This window comes from Pan troglodytes, chromosome 6 (genome assembly GCF_028858775.2).
Source record: "Pan troglodytes isolate AG18354 chromosome 6, NHGRI_mPanTro3-v2.0_pri, whole genome shotgun sequence".
Taxonomy (NCBI): domain Eukaryota; kingdom Metazoa; phylum Chordata; class Mammalia; order Primates; family Hominidae; genus Pan; species Pan troglodytes.
Window position 1 is genome coordinate 47,150,120 of NC_072404.2, and position 18,760 is coordinate 47,168,879.

Sequence of the window (18,760 nt, forward strand, 5' to 3'; positions counted from 1 at the left end):
TGTCCAGGTTGGATATATTGAAATGACGCAGATGAACAAGGACTGGATGGTCGAGGAAGGAGGCCAAATAACTTTTACTAGCATGGGCCTCTGAAAATGAAGCAGGGACAGAGACACTTTGTAGCTCAAGGAAAAGCGGCACGTTAGAGACCAGGCTCCAAGCCTGGGGTCTTTGTTTTTGTGTCTTTTATAAAGTGGCCCATAGGGACAGCAGGCTGTGTGGTGGGAGCTCCTCCTCGCTTCGCGGATTTGGCCCCGAGGGCAGACGAGTCCGGTGGAGAGAAAAACCCTGAACTTCCAAAGGCATCATCCCGCGAGAGAGGGAGTTTCGGGGTTGGCTTGGGGAAAATGTAAAACAAGGAGATGGGGAGCCAAGGATAGGGGGGCGGTGGTAATCAGAGAAGCCTTAAAAGAATAAAGGGGAGTCCAGCCCTTGAGCAAGAGTGAGAAAAAGAGACTGGGTGGGAGAAGATGGGAGCAGACAGGACGCAGCACGAGTGCCAGGGCGCGCATTTGGGGGGTGTCCTGGCGGTGTGGAGAGAGAGGGCGCGGATGACATCACGCCCGGGCCCCCTTCCCCTCGCCGGGTGGGTGGGGCTTCGGCGCGCCGGGCGGGCGCGGGGTCAAGTAGGGGGAAGAGGAGGAGCAGGCATGAATGTGTCTGTGTGAAGACCGGGGAGGGGCGGAGGAGGAGGAGGAGGAGAAGGAGAAGGAGAAGGAGGAGGAGGAGGAGGAGGAGGCGGCGGCGGCGGCGGCCGAGGGCGGGGAGGGAGCGCGCGCGTGGCTCGCGGCGCCCGGGCTCCCCCCCAGCCCCCGACCCCGGCCCGCGACGCGCCGCCTCCCAGCCGCCGCCGCCCGCCTCGCAGCTGGGACCCACTCCGGGCTTGGGGACCCGGCGGGCAGGAGAAGCGCGGGCTCCCGGCGCGGCCTGGAAGGAGCGAGAAAGCAAAAGTAAGGCGAGCAGCACTCCAAGTTTTCCCAACTTCGCCCCCTGCGGCGGCAGGCGTCCTGCTGCTCAGCGCGTCCCCTCCGAGCCCGAGAGTGGCTGAAAGAAAAGGGACTGGGCGGGGGCGGGGGCGGAGGAAGAGAGAGTGCGAGGGAGCGAGGAGAGTCCGGCAACATCTGTTAAAACTTGGGGGAGGAGGAGCGCGGGGAGGGAGGAGGAAGAGGAGGGAAGGAGGGAGCGCGCGGGAGGGGAGCGCGGAGCCGAGGGACAACTTTTCCACCCCGTGAGTAGTGCAGGCGGTGCCAGGTCGGGGCGGGGGGCTTCTCCACCCAGCACGGGGCTCCAGGCCGGGATGGGACCTTTTTCCAGAAAGTCGATTGGATGCCAGGAGAGGCGTACGGCTGGGGGTTTCTTTCTTTCTCTTTCCCCTCCCTCCCGCGGTTGAACCAAATCAGAACTGTCACTCAGGGCCTGTGAGTCAGAAGGGATCGGATTACACGATCCCCGAAACTGATGCCGGAGCTGCACGAGCGGGAGGGAGCGGGCAGAGGCAGCGCCACCGGCGCGCTCGCACACTCGCACTCGCGCACACCCGCCGCTCCCACTCACCCGCGCCGCTCTCCCGCCTTCCCCGCGCGCCCCGCGGCCGCCCGCGCCGCACCATGCCCGCGGCGGGCGCACCCCGCGCCCAGCCCGGCCGCTCGCGGTAGCCGGAGCCGCCCGCGGTCGCGCGGAGCGGGGAGCCGCCAGCCTGCGCCCCGTCCGCGGGTCTATGGGAAGTTCGGGGATTTGACAGCCGCTGCCGCCGCAGGTACGTCCCGCTCGAAGTTCTTTGTTTCGCGGACCCCGCAGCCCGCTCCTGCGGCCGCGCCCGCGCCTCCGGGGCCAAAGGTGGTCCCCAGCGTGGGGACGGGATGGAGTGAAAATGGCTGTCAAAAGGCGCCCAGATTTAGAGAGCCGCCGGTGAGGCGTCCGAGCAAGGCTTGCATTCGCTCCCTCCTCCTGGAAGGTCCTTTCCGAAGAGTCCGACCCGCCGACCGGCCGGAGACGGATTGGAGAATTTCACCTCCCGGAGGGGGGACGAAGTTTGCGGCAGTGGCGGCGGCGCCCCTCGCCTCCGCCCCCATCCAAAGGGTTCTGAAGAACTCCGCGAGCCCCGCACGCGCCTGGCTCCTTCATTTGCGCGGTGGCGCTCTACGGCTCGGGCTTCGGGCGCGCACGGCGCTCGGGATGGGCGGAAGGAGGCGGGAGGCGAGGTGGGTGCGCGCGGGGACCTCCGCCGCGGGGGCCGCCGCCGCTGGGGCTTCTCCAGCCCGGGCTATGCTTCGGAGGGCGGGGGTGTGGTGTGAGCGGATGGAGAGAGGCGCGCCTTCGTCGTCATAGAGGAAAAGTGAAAGTTGTACCATCTGTATATGATTTGGGATTCTCTTTTATTTCTTTTCCTTTCCAGGGGCAGCGCGCACAGACACACAAAGTAACCGTGGTCCATGTAATAATCATTTAAGGTGCCGCGTTTACACAGAGCAGCAGGGGACAGTTACTTTCTTGAGTAGCAGCGGGAAAACGGGCGGGAGAAGGCAGAGAGGGTGTAAATATTGATCCCAAACTTGCAGAGTTTGTGAAGCGACTTTTAAGCAGATTGTCCGAAGCGGACGCTCCACCCCGCACCCGGCCTTTTATCCTTTCCTGAACTTTGTGCTCCTGTCCCCCATTGCACCTCCTTCTGTAAGATGCCGTCCCCCGAGAGGCGCTGCACCCCAGGCTTCCCTTCCTGACCCCGCGTGGAAAGAGGATTAAGGAGGCTCCCTCCGCCGCTGGTCCTCCTGCCCCAACTTCTCATCTCCCCAGTGCAGACTGCCGGGTAGATTCTGGCCTTGGGTACAGTGCTCATGGCCCTCTGCCAGTTTATATGTACATATATTTATGTAAAACATTTTCTCCCAGCTCTTTGCCAGCTGTTCCACATTTTCCAGCTGCCACTTCAGTTTGAAATGATGGACTGTCTGCGTCTCCAAGTCAAAGAACCCTTTAGTCAAAGGTATGGAGGGCCGGCCGCTGTGCAAATACATGGCAGTGCCATTAGCCGGGCTGGTATTATTAGTTCTAAAAAATACCTCCTGCTCCCCTTTTCCTCTCCTCCCTCTTCTCTCCAATTAGGCTTTCCAGAGCACAGTATATACACTTTGCTGAAAATTCGAGTAATTAGGCCTTTCCCTCTTAAATGTGATTTTTGTACAGAATTTGGATGAGGCCGTTTTTTTAGATCCCTGAAATATGTGTCTGGTGGAAATAAATTAACTTTTAAAAATAAAAGAGTTTCAGCTTGAGCGCATTGGGCATGGCGGGTGGGGGGCCTGCACCCTGGCCGTCTGAAATAAGCTCTTTTCAGTCTATTTAAGGCAGGAACCATTCATCCTCCCCATGCTACACTTTTTGTGTTGTTTGATGTCTTAGCATATTATAGACCGAAATCTACAAGAATTGACCTAAAGTATTAATTTTGAGTATTTATGTAATTGCTCGGTAATTTTGAATAGGTGTCTTATTGATTGATTCCTGTAATTATTTCATTTAGGTTTTAGATTAAAAATTAATAGTAGTCTGACAGTTTCTTAATTACATGTGTCAAGATTATTTTGAAGGAGGAAAATGCTATGTTTTAAAATAGTGAAATAGCCTCAAAATCTCTTAATTTTTCTAAAGCAGAACAGTATTTCAGTTGAGGGGATATATTAAAGCTGCCGGGACTGGTTTTAACAATGTAAACTCTGTGAAGTATCTGAAGAATTTGTTTATGTTAGGAAATATTGGTCTTAACGACCTGGTACACAAACACTTTGGCCAGTTAAACTATATTCAAACCTAAAATAAACATGAAATAACATTTAAATTAGTTGTAATAGCATGCTTATACAGAGTAGAGAGTTTATTTTATACTAAAAGCTATTTAATTAGAAACTCCCCGCCTAAGGGGAGATCCTTTCAGGGTATGTAATGCTTAAAGTCAGCCTAGGGAAGCTTTGGTTTAAGATGCATGAATGAGTCCAACGTGAGAGGTGTCTAGTGAAATTTCACACAAGCAGAAACACTTTAAAGATATAGATTGTATTATTGTTAATAGGCTGGTAGGTCCAACTCAGATGCCTACCAATTCCCAGTGCCTTTAACATGCTTGTGTTCCTTGACTGAACCTTGATATAAACACATTTCTATTGTATATCTAATTTGCAAAGGACCATAGACAGAAATGAGAAAATTCAATACTGATGAAAAATGGCTCTGTAGAGTTATTTCATTAATTATTTAATGAAAGAATTGTTAATTTATCAATTCGATGTGCAAGCCTAAAAGTTGGACTTTCCTTTGTTTCTTGGCCAGTGAAGTTTCCTTAATTACCTGCATGCTGTAAGCGTTTCAGACTTCCTCTGTGCTTAGCCATTTAGAGGTCCTTCCTCCTATGTAAGGTATCCTGCTTACTGAGACCTCTTCTCCCCCTCCTTTTTTTGAGGATAGAGTTTGGGAGCTTATGAATAGAAACAATTTAATGATCATTGTCGCATGCACTCACTTACATGGAGACAGTAATGTACTAAGAAAAACCAGTCTTGAAGGAAAAGTGAATCAATGAGTCATGAAATCCTCAAGAAAACCTTAGTAATGGAATGTTAATGCTTTTAGACTATAGTAGATTATCTTAAAAGTCAGACTTTTCTTCTTTATGCAATTGTTGTAAATCCCCAACTAAAGAATTCTTTGAAGGAGGTTTTAGTTTTGCTGGCATTCATATTCTGAGGTCGGTCTGATTTGTTTTGGAAGATTCAGTAAATTTTCTGCCAACTTATATCATGAGAGGCAATTAAAATGCTGAAATGACTTTATAGGACACACACGCACATACACACACGTTTGTTAAACAAAAGGTTCCACTCTAATAATGACTTCAGGTTGTCTTTTCATTAAAGCCTAGGAGAAGATACTGCCCTTCTCTTCACGTTGTCATTTTTCTAGATGAAAATTGATCTGTTTCTGGTTTCAAAGCAAATAAAGGGAGACAGAATAAACAACAACAGGGCAGGGGTACTGCTGCAAACTTTTTCAAGTATTTTCAGTGTATTTTTCATCTTTACTTTTATTTGATGGGCCTGTGAAATAGAGCTGTAGACTGGCGAAGACTTTAAATGAAATTTCACACTTTGATGATTTTTTTTAAACTTTGATATATTGACAGCAAAAGGAGCTGCAAAGCTTTTATATAACTTGAGCAGTAACGCCAAGCAGCAGTCAAACGTCTCTATGCATTTGTGTTTAACTGCAGAAGAAAAACATGTCCATGGGCAGTGGAGGTTCTTATCAACCCCCTAATCCCAGATCCCAGCAAACCTTGAGGGCATGCCTCAGATCTTGCTGAAATCACTGTAGACTCTCACAGTTTGCAGATTAAATATGCTATGTGTTCCTGGCTCCAGCAACAGTTTTATGAGCTCACTAAGCTTCCTGTTTTAAGATCCTTTTCTTAAGTTTTTAGGAGCTGCTAAAGGCAATGCTGTCTGGAGTAAGTGGTACTTATTAATTTAGAGACACTTTAGATATTTCATTCTCTTTTTAAAAAATTGCCAAAATTATTATTTTTAAATTGAAAGGCCAGTCACTCCAGGGAGAGGGAGGAGAGCTGTTTGAAAGAAATTGAATGTTAAATGTGTTTGGAAGTACATTTGATCGCAAACTTTACATGGTGTCTCAATTGTTTTATGGCACTTTTCTTTTGCCTGGCCCCTGAAAATGAGAGACTTTTTCCACTTGTAATTCTAAATGCAGTATATTTGAGTGCCAAATTTCTTCACTACTCATTACCTCTGTGAGTGTCTTTTGGTTTTTTTAAATGTGAAAGTGTTTTTTGTTCTGTGTGTATATATTTCAACCCGACAAAATGTCTCAGAAAATCTATGGCCTTCTAAAGAAGCTGAATGAAAAAGCCATTACATAGTTAATAAGGTGGCTTTGGAACATTTCAGTCCCCTCCTGAAAGGCAATATTGTGTTGAGCTCCACATCTGCATCTGTGGTATCTATAGTTGTACCCTCATATATGGCACTTCTGCATTTTGCATAGGAGTCATAATTAAAAAAGAAAATACTTACATCATTGTCCAACAACATGTCATATAATTCCCAAGAGAACGCTAGCCAATTTTGTGCTTAAAGGTTATTCAATGAATGAAATTGTGAAAGCCCATTTGTCAAAGTACTGCATGGTTTCTGTTAGTGTTCAAGCCCCAAATTCATTGTCTGCCCGGGCCCAGCCATTAGTCATCAGTGTATTAGTGCTGCCTTCAGGCCATGCTGCCCAGCACTTCTTCACACCATTATAGCTTTGAAAGTGTACTCTGTCGACTTGTAGAATTACTGCTCTGATTTCCGCTTGGCTGGGTTTGAGGTAAGTCCCCTCCCTACCTTCTAGCTGACTGTAATCCTTGCTTTCTTTTAAAGCTCCTTTCCAGAGATTTAGGGGAAAACTTTCTTAAGGGCCGTGTTGGCATCATACTGTGGTTTTGTTGTGGCATGCACTGTACATATAAATTGTACCTGCAGTAAATTGGATTGACTGCTGGCCTGAAACAGCTAGAGGGGCTTTTCTTTTCTTTTTTAAGAGGGGAGGGGGCTAGGCGGTGGGGGAGGGTGGCACAGGAGTACATTTTGACCACAAGCATTTGATTGTGTACTTCTATAATTCTTATGCCACAAAATTAAATTAATTAAGTAATGGGGGATAAGTGCACTTTTACTTAAATCTTTACTGGAGTAACTTCAGAGGGTAGTGTGACATTATATTGCTTATTTTCATGTGGAAATTTTTAACTTTTGCTACTTTAACTTTTTTTTTTTTTTGAAGATTGCATGAAATGCCTAGGAAGGCTCCAGAGTGCTTTACATTACAAACTATTGATTTGTACAAAAAGAGACTGAAAACTCACCATTTAGATGAAAGATAAGTTTCAAATTGCAGTAATGAAGGACTGAGACAGTTAAGCCCTATTATTGATTTCATTTTGTGATATTTTTAAAAAGAATGATTCAGTCTGAAGAAAGTTAGCAGTGTGTAGAGAAATTTCATCCAGCAGCTTAAGATTGAAGCCTTAATGACTCTGATGTATGGAAACCTGGAATCCAGTGGCCAGACGTGTGGAGCAGGCCATGCCACTTCAGGACAGTGTCTGCTGTTTGAACTGTGGATACTACAATGAAATTCCATATCAGAGAGTTTCATTGAGAGGGTGTGTAGTTTGGTGTAGGTTACACTGGCAGTTTTGTACATGCAAGGCAGAAAAATAAGACAGCTAAAGAATTCTGTCTGTGAACAAGCAAAGTTTATAGGGTAAGTGGACCATGGGGTAATTTTTACTGGATAATCCTTAATTATAAATGCTTAAATTCTGAAAGTATTGCTTTTAAATCTGCAATTAAGAATCAAGGATCAAAAGTTTAAAAGTTTGGAGGATAAAATATGGTAAGTAGTACTTCAAAAAAATGTTAAATACCTTTGGGATAGCTATAGATGATTTTAACATGCAACAGGTTATTGGTCTAATATTTGTGATGGTTTAAAAGTAAATTACTATTCATGGAACATACACTCTACTCCCTTATACTCCCTTAAGCCTTACTGTAAAGACACACATGATTCTAAGAAACCAAAGCTACACAAGTTCTATAAGAATAATTAAAGTTTTTTCTTCTGAAAATGTGTGAAAACTTTTAATTCCTATAAGCCTCAGTGAAGCGAGACAAGGGACACATCTGATCAGTCATGATATTTTTGTGATATATGTGGATTTAAGAGGAATACAGTTTTCATGAGCTTAGCTGATCTATAGACTGATAACTGACTTCCAGATCTCCTTCTCTGTCTGAGAAGGATTGCCTGTATCCAGCTAACCCTGTGAAAGTGGGGGGGCCAGTGTGCTCCACATTATTCCTCATTCTTTAATGGCACCTGCTATGCATGCTGCTTCCTGCAGTGCCTAACCAAGGCACGTGGGACTCATAGTTTTACAGAACTCAGAAATGGTAACAAGTATTAGATGGAGACCTCATACTCCCCTCAAATGTTTCTCATCAAGTACTTCTGGCAACAGGGGAAGAGTAGCTGATGATCTTTTCTTTCAAATACAAATGGCAGAAAAGTAAAACTGGCTCACAGAAATGTCGTTTGTGATTTTAACTGCAATAGCAATGATTACTTTCATGTCAAATAAGCTTTTCAGTGGTTGAAGTTAAATATATGGATTTCTTAAAAGTTTAGATAGTGTTAATTTACCAAAACCAAATTCACTTAATCCATAGCCAGGCAATTATTTCCCCTTAGAGTAATTTAGTTCCCCTTGGAGTAATTCCATTTGGGTATGTCTGTCATGAATACTGCTTATCTGTGATTAGGAGCATCAGAAATGTAGGAAAGAAAGATTGAAGACACTAGGCAGTGGATTTGGGGAACCCTGAGCTACCAAATGGCAAAGCGGACAGATAGAAGCTTTCCTATTTGGAGTTAAGATTCTAGGCTTTCCTGATTATGGAAAAATAATCATATATACAGGTAAAATAATTATACATGAAAAAATGGTTAAAAATTAATGAAGATTTCATTAAGAACTTATGAAGTTGGGCTTTCCACCTCCCCCCCCCTCCTTTGCAGAAAAAGGCAACACAGACAGGGAAGGGAGAGGAAATGAAGCCTTAGGAATCCTGGGAGCTGCTAGAGTGTCACAAAGGTTATGCATATCTAATTGATTTTGCCCTCAGAAGATATTTTGAACACAAGGAAACATCAACCACATTAAAAACCTATAAGAGGTTTTCTGTGGTGCATGAATACATGAAATCCAATGAAATGTTTAAAATTCCCTGCATTTTGCTCATTGAAACTCACACTATTTCTCACTTCCAGAATTGATCAAAAAGTTCAAATCAACATTAGTTTGTACTTCTTGATTCTGAAAAAAAAATTCTCCTTCTAAAGGATTTATTTATTTTTGAGAAATGGGTTATTAAATAGCTACAGGGAGGTACATATCTTTAATAGTAGTTTTACCTGGATGGTTAATCCGGTAGTAGCATCTTGAAGTAGCAGTTGATCTACTAGTAATATAAGTATGAGAGCAATGTCACTCTTCAGTGCTACAGGGTAGGTTGCCTCAAAAATCCTTATGACAAGCTGCTTTCTTCTGGATATTTAAAACAGCAAATCAAGATTATTCAGCTTATGAAAATACAGGCAGGTGTAAATAAATGTTATTTCTCTGGAGGAAAACCTTCTTCCACTGGAGTAATAGTTCCCTAAACTACACGGAATAATTTCTCACTTAAGGCTGAGCCATGGTGCTGTTAATAGCACTGCCTCGCCTGGAATGTCTTCTGTTTCTGATCTCTTATTGCCAGTAGCTGTTTTAACCTATCAGAAACAGATCGGGTTATCATTAAATAGGCTTTTAACTTAGTTGTTTTAAATCTTGAAATACACTAAGAAAAAAAAGCGAAGAGAGTTTTTGCCCAAGTTTAGGCAACTTAAACCAACTGGCTTAGGGAAATAAATGAAGTAGTCTGCTGTTCACGGAGGATGCACTATCATGATTGAAGGATGCTGTTCGACTTCACCCTACATTAAAAAGTTGTTTCATTCACTTCAAACATCATTTTAAACGTTGGCTTTGGCATGGGTGCTTTATTTTTAAACATTTTAGTGTTTAAACGATAAAGGAATCTTGCTCCCATGGGGGTTAGAGGTTTCACTGCAGAGACTTGAAAGGAGAAAAGCTAATTTTTTCTCATGTTCCCACAATTGTGACTTTTCATACTTTCTATTTACTACAGAAAGCCTCTGGTTGTTGAGGTTGAACATTGGGACTCCACTCAGGGCCTCCCTGAGCTCAAGACAATGAGGCGATGTGTCTGTCTTAGCCATTCACAGCACTTGAATCTATGTATGGCAGCTAATGAAGAAAAACATTGGGGGCCAGGTTCATAGAAGGTGAATTCGACGTTTTGTGAGAGAAGCACACACCTATTGGTTTTGTGAAGGCTTTTCAAGGGATCCCCAATGTTTTATTATAATGCGACACTCAGGGTGGTTGCATTGCAAAGTACCTGGAAGGTTGCAGCTCCCTGAATTCAGCCAGTTAAAAGAGCCCTCTGAACGCAACCGGGGCCGGCCCTTGCCAGTGTTTGCTGGAAATTTGGCTAGGCCAACTGTAGAGTTTGCAAATGCCCGTGAATATTCCGAGGAGCAGGGTGACCACTCTGATGCGCCTTGATACAGACCGCTTCTCTGCACTGGAGGGAGACTGCCAGGCGCTGCTGGCGCTGGAGCTCACCTCCCCACCCCCTCATGGCCCCCAGCCCTTTTCTTTTTTCACTTTTCCCGCGGCCTGGCTGGCGGAGATGCATTGTCTCCCAAAGGCAGCTTCAGAAATGCGGATCAAAGCCGGGCCTGGGAGCACCCCTTCTGCCCCCAGACACCCAGAGCCGTCTCTGAGCAATCCAGCATGTTCTGTTTGCTGGCGCGCTGACTGGGGCGCGCCGGGGCCGGGAGAACTCGGCGTGGACTTCCCCGCGCTGATGTAATGATGATGGATGCGGCGACGCGGCTGCAGACGGCGCTGCGCGGGCCCGGCGCGCCCGCTAATGAACCCACCGCGCCGCCGCCGCGGCCTGGGACCTCGGGCAGGGGACGCAGGCGCGGGCAAAAGAGGTGAAAGGCGTGAAAAACATCCCTTGCCACCGTCGGAGGAAACCAGAACCTGAAGGGAACTCGACAGGAAAGCGCAGAGAAAGAGCGAGCTTTCAAACAAAATTGGCCATACCCGTACAACCTGAGCAAAACAATTACCATAATCAATGGGGACTCGCCTTTGTAATGGTGAAAGTTTCTGTTTGGGTTTCCACTGGTCCCCCGCCCCTTGCAGGTCTAAGTGACGACTCTAAAGAGGACGACTTGAGGCGTCTGTGTGCAAGTGCTGTTTAATATGTAGGTCCCGGCAAGAATTCGCCAAGGTGGTAAAGGTTGCGGTTCTGTTGCTCGCTTTCTGTTCTCTTGCTTACTTTCAAATGCAGACGTGCACTACAGCATCACCAGGTCAGTGGCTCCAGGAAGCTTTAAATGCCTTGTGTTGTAAGAGGTTGACGCAGGTTCAGATTTATAATTTAGAAAAGACCCACGTGCAGGCAGGTTGCAAATAGGAGACGGATTAGATTTAAAATAGGGTCTGGAATTAATTGTGCCCTGGGTTTAGGCCTCGGGGAAATTACAAAAGGTTCAGGGATAGTTGAGTGGGAAAAAGCCTTGACTGTTTGCTTTCAGGAAGGAATGTTTATCCCTCCTTTTACCTATGAAACTTCAAGCTTTAGGAAGGATATACCATTAGAGCAATTTTCCTTGCGTTGCTTTTTTTTTTTTCTTCACCGAGCTCCTGGGACTCAAACATCAGCTACAAACATTTTTCCCCTTAAGCATGAAAAGTCAAGGGGCATGCCAGCAAATCTTGCATGTAATGTTTCAGTGGTGAAAGGGATTGAAGGAGAACAGTGTGGAGTCGTAAGCAAGGAAACTATATCGGGGGAAAAAGTATCATTTCATTCACATCTGAAAAACAGTGGCATGTTTTCCTCAGGGAAAAGTCTTTGAAGTGAAGCAGAACTTAACGTTTTCCCTTGATGCTTAAGTTCTAAATAAATTATACTTCATTATTTTTTAAACTCCAGGTTTTAAAAGTGTCGTGGAGCTACTGTCCTAGTGGTGTTTTGAGATTCCATGAGGAATTTCTACTGACCACTTCTATCCCGAATGCTTGAATGGACCAGCTCAGGAGTGACTTTCCAAGCTCCTGACTATTCCCTGAAAATTCCATCACCACAACCCAAAGCAGCCACCTTTTGCCGCTCACTGACTCTTCACCCACAGTTTGATGAGGTGTGGGCGTCTAGAATGTTAAACTTTCTTCTTTATAACTGACAGGGACAAAGTTGTAAAATAAGCTGATATAATTTATAGGAATGTACAGGAAGCAGATGTCTGATTTGGCACATTGCCATCTTTATAGCCCAGTTCCAAGCATAAACCACACTTTTAAATAATTAGTTACTAACTAATGAGATCCAAAAATAAGTTGTCAAAATAGAAGAAGGGGGTAGATTGTTGAGTGACCAAGGGCCTATTTTTAAAAAAATCCATTTCAGACGGGGGTAGGAATTAGTATTCTTTAAGACCATTAATTAGTGTGATTTCAGTCAGTGCCTGGAGCTTTACCTCTTCTCACTTGAGCCTCTCTCTATGGTGATGAGCATTGGGAGGGTTTTATTGCTTTGTTAAAATAAAGTCCTTTGCCTTGGGGGAAAAACCAACAACTCCACAAAAACCAGGTTTGTCAAGGAATTTTGGGAACTTGTCTCCTGATTCCTATTAATTAGCACCCTCTGCTAAGGAAGATACTTAGTTCTTACTAGGAATCCCATCTCTGAATGGGTTTTTTTCTGGTGCATTTGCATGTTTCAGTGTGCAGTTTTAACGTTGTAGACTCTACTCAAATACAGCCAATAAAACTGTTATGTGTGTGTCGAAGGGAACAATTATAGCATAGTAAATCCTTGTTTATCCCAATGGCTAAGAATGGAGTGTTTGGATCAATTAAATATTTCTGCTAAAGTTTTTAGTTTTTATAGAATTTGCCAGTTTTCAACGAAACACTGAATATGAAAAGAAAATGTATGTAGCTAAACCAGTAGTGATTGAAATTCAAGACGCTGCAGAGTCCTGTAAGTCACAGGGTCATTGATGCGATCATTTATGTACTCAGTAAACATTCTTACGTGAACTAAGTGCTGGGAAAGTAGAAGCCTTGTCCTCATGGAGCATACAGCCTGGAAAGGGGAGGTGGATGTTCAGCACAGACTTTTCCAGATGAAGGAGAGTTTATCATTGTGATGGGTGCTAGGATAGGTTTGTGTAGGGTGTTAGAATTCAGGATTCTAGAGTGCAGTTCATTCATTAGTTCATCAGGTCAGCAAAGACTTCAATGAGTATATACTGCACTGGGTATACAGCAGTGAGCAAAAATAAACGTGTAGAACAGTTGTTCAAGGCTCACGCCTGTACTCCCAGCACTTTGGGAGGCCGAGGCGGGTGGATCACCTGAGGTCAGGAGTTCGAGACCAGCCTGGCCAACATGACAAAACCTCATCTCTAGTAAAAATACAAAAAATTAGCTGGGCATGGTGGTGGGCGCCTGTAATCCCAGCTACTTGGGAGGCTGAGGCAGGAGAATTGCTTGAAGCTGGGAGGCAGAGGTTGCAGTGAGCTGAGATCACGCCATTGCACTCCAGCCTGGGCAACAGAGTGAGACTCTGTCTCAAAAGAAACAAAACCGAAAAAACAAAAACAAACAAACAAAAAAACAAGCTTTAGTGAATCTGACAATTAGTAACGCTTGCTAACATTGAGGTTCCAGGTGCCATCCTCCAAGGCAAATGCATTGCAGGAATCTGAATGCTTAGCAAGCACTGTAGAAACACTGATACAAATGGTTCTTGTACCAAGTGAGAAACAATGATGCCAATTGTATTGGATTATTCTTGTGGCATACTTTAAAGATGATATTTAAATCAATTTTCAAGGACCATTACAAAAAGTAATTATTCTGAGATTGTTAGAGCTAGAAGGGACCATCAAAGATTTCTCCTTTAAGGGTTCTCTGTCCAGATTCTTGGAAAAGCTTGGAAGGTCTGTGATCCCTTGGAAATTAAATGTATACTTTTAAGTTTAAGGGTATTTTCTGGGGAGAAGCTCTTTAACTTTTAACACCTTCTTAAGATGTTACTTCCCCCCGCCCAAAGTAAAGGTCAGATCTCACTGCCCGATTCTGTCATTTGACAGATGAGATCACTGAGGCTCAGCAACAGGTTGTTGGCGGTTGTGCACTGGCCAGCTAGCCCCAGGGGGCGCCATGCAGGTAGCCCTGCCCTTGGGACTCACGCACGGTGGCTGCACTCGGAAGGGAAATCTCAAGCCCCCTTTTCTGTTGTATAATACTTTGTCAGTGCCCTTTGAGGGGTGTCTCTGAATTTGGAGTGGATCTTACAATTGATATGTAAATTTAACTTAGTGCTTCTTTTTTCTTTTTTATTCTACAAAAGCTGTTCTTAAATAACTTGTGTGTTTTACAATGAATGACACTGGATAATCTCAGAAAAGAGATGGAAGTGAGTGGAAGAGCTGGTGCTACAGTGTGCCATGTGGCCTCTGGTTCTTAAGCATTCTAGTTACTTGAATTCCAGATCAAGGAGGAATTTATTATACAATGAAGAGCTTGCAGTTCCCTTGCAAATATGTGTTAAAGTAGACTGAAAATATTTTATCTTGTATTTTAACTTTTAGTTGGTCAAGCAGTTGCTTATTTCATTTCACTAACCGCTGCTGTGATTGAGGATGTCGACATTTACTAAATGTAGAAAAATAAGCAAGATGGCCAGACCTAAGAAATGCTTTCCATGAATGTTGCAATCTAGATAACTTGAAGAAAACATGCTAGAGAGGGTACTTTTCCTCTTTTCTTGTATTCTTTGTAGGTGTAGAACATGACTACAAAAAGGAACATGAACCAGAGTGAAAATTGATGAATGATGAGTTAGGGCGATTATCACATGAATGAAGCCAGTGAAAGACAGACCTACTGAACCTGCCTTTAGCTGAGTTTTGATATTTCCTAAGCGAGCCCAGTCTTTGCTAAGGCACCTTTCAACTTTTCCATGTGGAATCAAGAGCATGTTGTTCTATTACCTTTGTCTTAAAAATGTAACTTAAATGAACTGAAATATTCTCATGCTTTAAAGAGGTTAAAGAGTATAGCTTACCAGAATGAATTAGGATTAAGAGGTATATTGCAATTCAGATATCTTTATGAAAGAGGCAAAAATCACTGACTACTTGGCCTGAATTATCCTCTGATTCAGAATTTGGAGTAGGCCTTCGATGTTAGAAATTGTCGGACTCTCTTTAAAACATCTAATTAATAATTAAAAACCTTCCCTCCCTTTGGAATTTGTTCAAATGCCCCTTCCTGTAAAGTTGGCCACCTGAAGAGACATTTGCAGACGTGGCTTTAAAAAGTAATGTGACACTTGTTTCACATGATAGACACAGTTGCAAATTGAGATTTTTATACCGTTTGATACCAAATGCTCAGTAGGGATTTGGGAAAAGTACCATGTTATGGGCATTTCCCTCGGTTCTCTTTTTTGCTTGTGTAGAGTTTCACCGGTTTGTTAAATTTTGAGACTTTTCTTTTTGCCAGAAAACCTGTGGAGAAGTGTCATCCACATTTTGAATTTCCTAAAGCTCTAGGCTTTTCTCAGATGACAGGTGAAGTGGACTTTTGAAAGTTTTTTTTTTTTCCACCATTTTGGAAAGTTGATGGCTCTGTTGTTTTCTTTAGGGCATTTTTGGTCGAAGAGAGCTGAAGTAATGAGAAGACATCATGGAGGCCCAGTCCCACAGCTCCACGACCACTGAAAAGAAAAAAGTTGAGAATTCCATAGTGAAGTGCTCCACTCGAACAGATGTGAGCGAGAAAGCCGTTGCCTCCAGCACCACTTCTAATGGTGAGCAGCACAGGGATTACCAGCAGCCCAGCCTGGAGTCATTTCTGTGTTCTCTGCATTCCTTGTGAATTGAGCGTTTGCACCTGGACCAGTGTTTGTTCTAGGAGAGGCTAAAGAAAGCAAATGGAGCAGGGGCGGGGGGACGGCGGGGGGACATGGAATGTAGTAATCTCTATTTTGGCACTCAACCTACACGTTGACTTCCAAACTTTCTAATTTGAGATGTAAATGTGATAGGTTATTTATTATCAGAAGTTCCTGTTTTGGCATTTTGGAAATCATCTTGACTAGTCTGGCAAGAGTTCAAAATGCTTTGTGTTGCATATGGATCATCTACACTACTCGGAATAATTAGTACAAAAGACACAAAAGTTGTCTTGTCAAAATTAGTGACAGGACAGCAGTCTCCTCCAACCCCAACTTTAAGTAGTCTACTTTAAAGGATTTTAAGAATTGTTAATGACTGAACCTCAAGGTAATGTTAGTATCTGAGATGCAGGTTTTGTTGTTAGCTTATAAAAATTTAATTTACTTATTTGTGTTCAGAGATAACACAGAGCCACTGTTTCTGTATTCTGTGTTTTTAAAGTTTAAGCAAAGTGTTGAGAGGCATTTCAGTTCAAGCATGGAGTGTTGAAAATAAATTCCAGAGCCTCCCTGGTACAAACAGACTGAATATGTTAATGGTAACCTTCACTTCCTGTCCCTGCTGTTTCTCCATTGTGGGCCACTAATGCCTTTCCTTTTTGTAGATTTCATAGCCATTCTTGGCCTCCCTGAATTTCTCTGCTTTTCCATGGGCCTTTAGGAAGAATGAGCTGGCCCGTTTTCCTCATTCCTGGACACTGCCTATCTGGGCACACTGATTTGTATGAGCCAACCTGCTATTCTTATATTTTCTATATTCCAAGACAGGTTTTACTTGATTGATTTACAAGTTTTTACATCCACCTAGAGAGTCAGAATCTCCTTTGGAAGGTAACTGCAGTCCAGAACATTAGACTCTAAGGACATATACTTCCAAGCAGCCTGGCCACTTCTCTCTGGGTCCCTCCATGTCTGCTGAGAGCCTGTGCTTCTCACCGGCACTTCTTCACCCGGTTTCATGAGTGTGCATTGCTGACTGTACTGGGTAGGGAAGGAGCTGGCTCTTAAACCTGCTGGCAAATGACTTCAGTTTTAAATTGATCCTTAGGGAGATATATTTGTGTCTGAGTTAAAATAATGAATTTACATATATGTGAAAATATTTCCTCCTTTATTGATGGTATTTAAAGTCAAGACTGGAGCTTATTTTAATTGAGCCAGAATATTTGCATTTTTCATCCAATGTGGTTATAGAAGGCATTTCTCCTTAGAAATATGTTACCTTTGTTTCTTTTTTCTGGAATTGGTAAAATTTAGGCAAATTTATTATTTCAGAAATAGAATCAGTATATGCAGTGTTGGTTATTTGGTAATTTTTATGGTAATTCTGTAGGAATAAATGCTTCCTACGTACTTGGCTTCAGGAACATCAGCTTTTGGTTATCTTTATAGTTTGTGTGAGTGCACATGCCTGTGTGTGAGGGTGTGAGTGAGTGTGAGTGTGAGGATATGTGTGAGTGTAGGCAAATGTATGCATGAGTGTGTAGGTGTGTGGGTGTGGGTGGTAGAGGTAACTATGAGTGTGCATGTGTGTGAGCATGCATATGTGTGAATGTGAGAACAGGGAAGAACAAGTGCATGGCAGAAGATGTTGCTGCACTGCATGGAGCCTGCAGAAGCGCCTGTCCTGTTTGTCAATCTCAGCTGCATGGCCACAGAGTCTCATTCTTATGAAGATGCTGTTGTTTGTGCCACTCCCACACCTGGACACATTCTCAGGAGGTTTTCCACTGCAGCTGCATTTGTCTTGAGTTGCTCTTGGACCTCGGGTTTCCTTCATGATTCTGTTGAGGGTGATTGGGAACAGAACTAATCTGACCAGCCCCACAACAACCAGAAAGCCATGAGATAAAACTGGCCAGAGAAGGAGCAGTCATCATTTACAAATGTTTGTGCTGCAGTGTTAAATAATCACCTGTTTCCTCAACCACACTCCCCTGGCTTTCTGCCCTGATCAGCTTGTGCCCTTGAGCCCACATTTTCTCCTAAATGTGTATGAATCCTGTCCTGTTTGGGGACCGACACTCATTGGTCAAACTTGCAGGGCACATGCCTGAGTGATAGCTGTCCTAGAAATCTGGCGAACTCTGGCCAGTTTTTCAGTGTTCCTGTTTCTTCTAAGAGATTTACTGTTTTATATTTTGGGACAAAAATCAAATAAAAGAAAAATGGAAGTGGTGTTTTTAAACATGGATTGCAAGCCGACAGGCAGATTCTTGGAAAACAAATAAATCTAAAGAGAGGAACAAGTAAAAGAAAGGACAATAAACCCTTTCTTTGTGTATGTGGTCTTTTTTACAGAGTCCTCTACAGTTTTCATGTAACTAGTTCAGAGCCTTTTTACAGTCCCAGGATTATGCTGAGGGGCGTGGATTGCTGGAAGCGCAGAGGCCCTTTCTTCTGCAACCTGGTCACCTGCTGCCTCTGCACTCAGTCTTGATCACAGGGACTGGTGTGTGGGCTTTGGACCTGGCCCTGTCTGGGTTTAGAGCTCGTGGGGTGCAGGATTTCCAAGTTGGGACACTATTCGTGTGCTGGCTGGTGGTTGACATCGCCATGGCCCTCCATCCTTCTGTCCATCCATTTGTCCCTCTGTCCCTCTTCCTATCTTTTCTCTTTTTCTCTATGAATATTTCATAAATGCTTGGACCCCTGCACTGACGCTATTCGTAGAAAGGAAAACAGAATCATGTGGATGCTATAACAGGTAGTTTGATTGCTACTGTTTCCAGAAAGGTTCTTGTGCTTTCTTTACAAAGCCCTGAACTATATCCATTTATAACTGAACAATTAAAAATGAGTTCAGTTTCGGCCAGGCCCGGTGGCTCACACCTGTAATCCCAGCACTTTGGCAGGCCGAGGCGGGCGGATCACCAGGTCAGGAGATCGAGACCATCCTGGCTAACGCGGTGAAACCCCGTCTCTACTAAAAATATAAAAAATTAGCTGGGCGTGTGGCGGGTGCCTGTAGTCCCAGCCACTCGGGAGGCTGAGGCAGGAGAATGGCGTGAATTCGGGAGGTGGA

The 18,760-nt window shown here is 44.1% G+C and overlaps 1 protein-coding gene across 2 annotated transcripts in view; it reads left to right on the forward strand.

Moving 5' to 3' along the window:
• Nucleotides 1-1,377: 1,377 nt before the first annotated feature.
• GLI3 (GLI family zinc finger 3) overlaps nucleotides 1,378-18,760 on the forward strand; it is a 275,558-nt gene continuing 258,175 nt past the window's right edge. The window contains exons 1-2 of one of the 2 annotated variants that reach the window (XM_009452941.5): nucleotides 1,378-1,757; nucleotides 15,423-15,588. In XM_009452941.5, coding sequence (XP_009451216.1) covers nucleotides 15,465-15,588 — 124 coding nt within the window. In that variant the 5' untranslated portion in view covers nucleotides 1,378-1,757; nucleotides 15,423-15,464. 2 annotated transcript variants of the gene reach the window in all.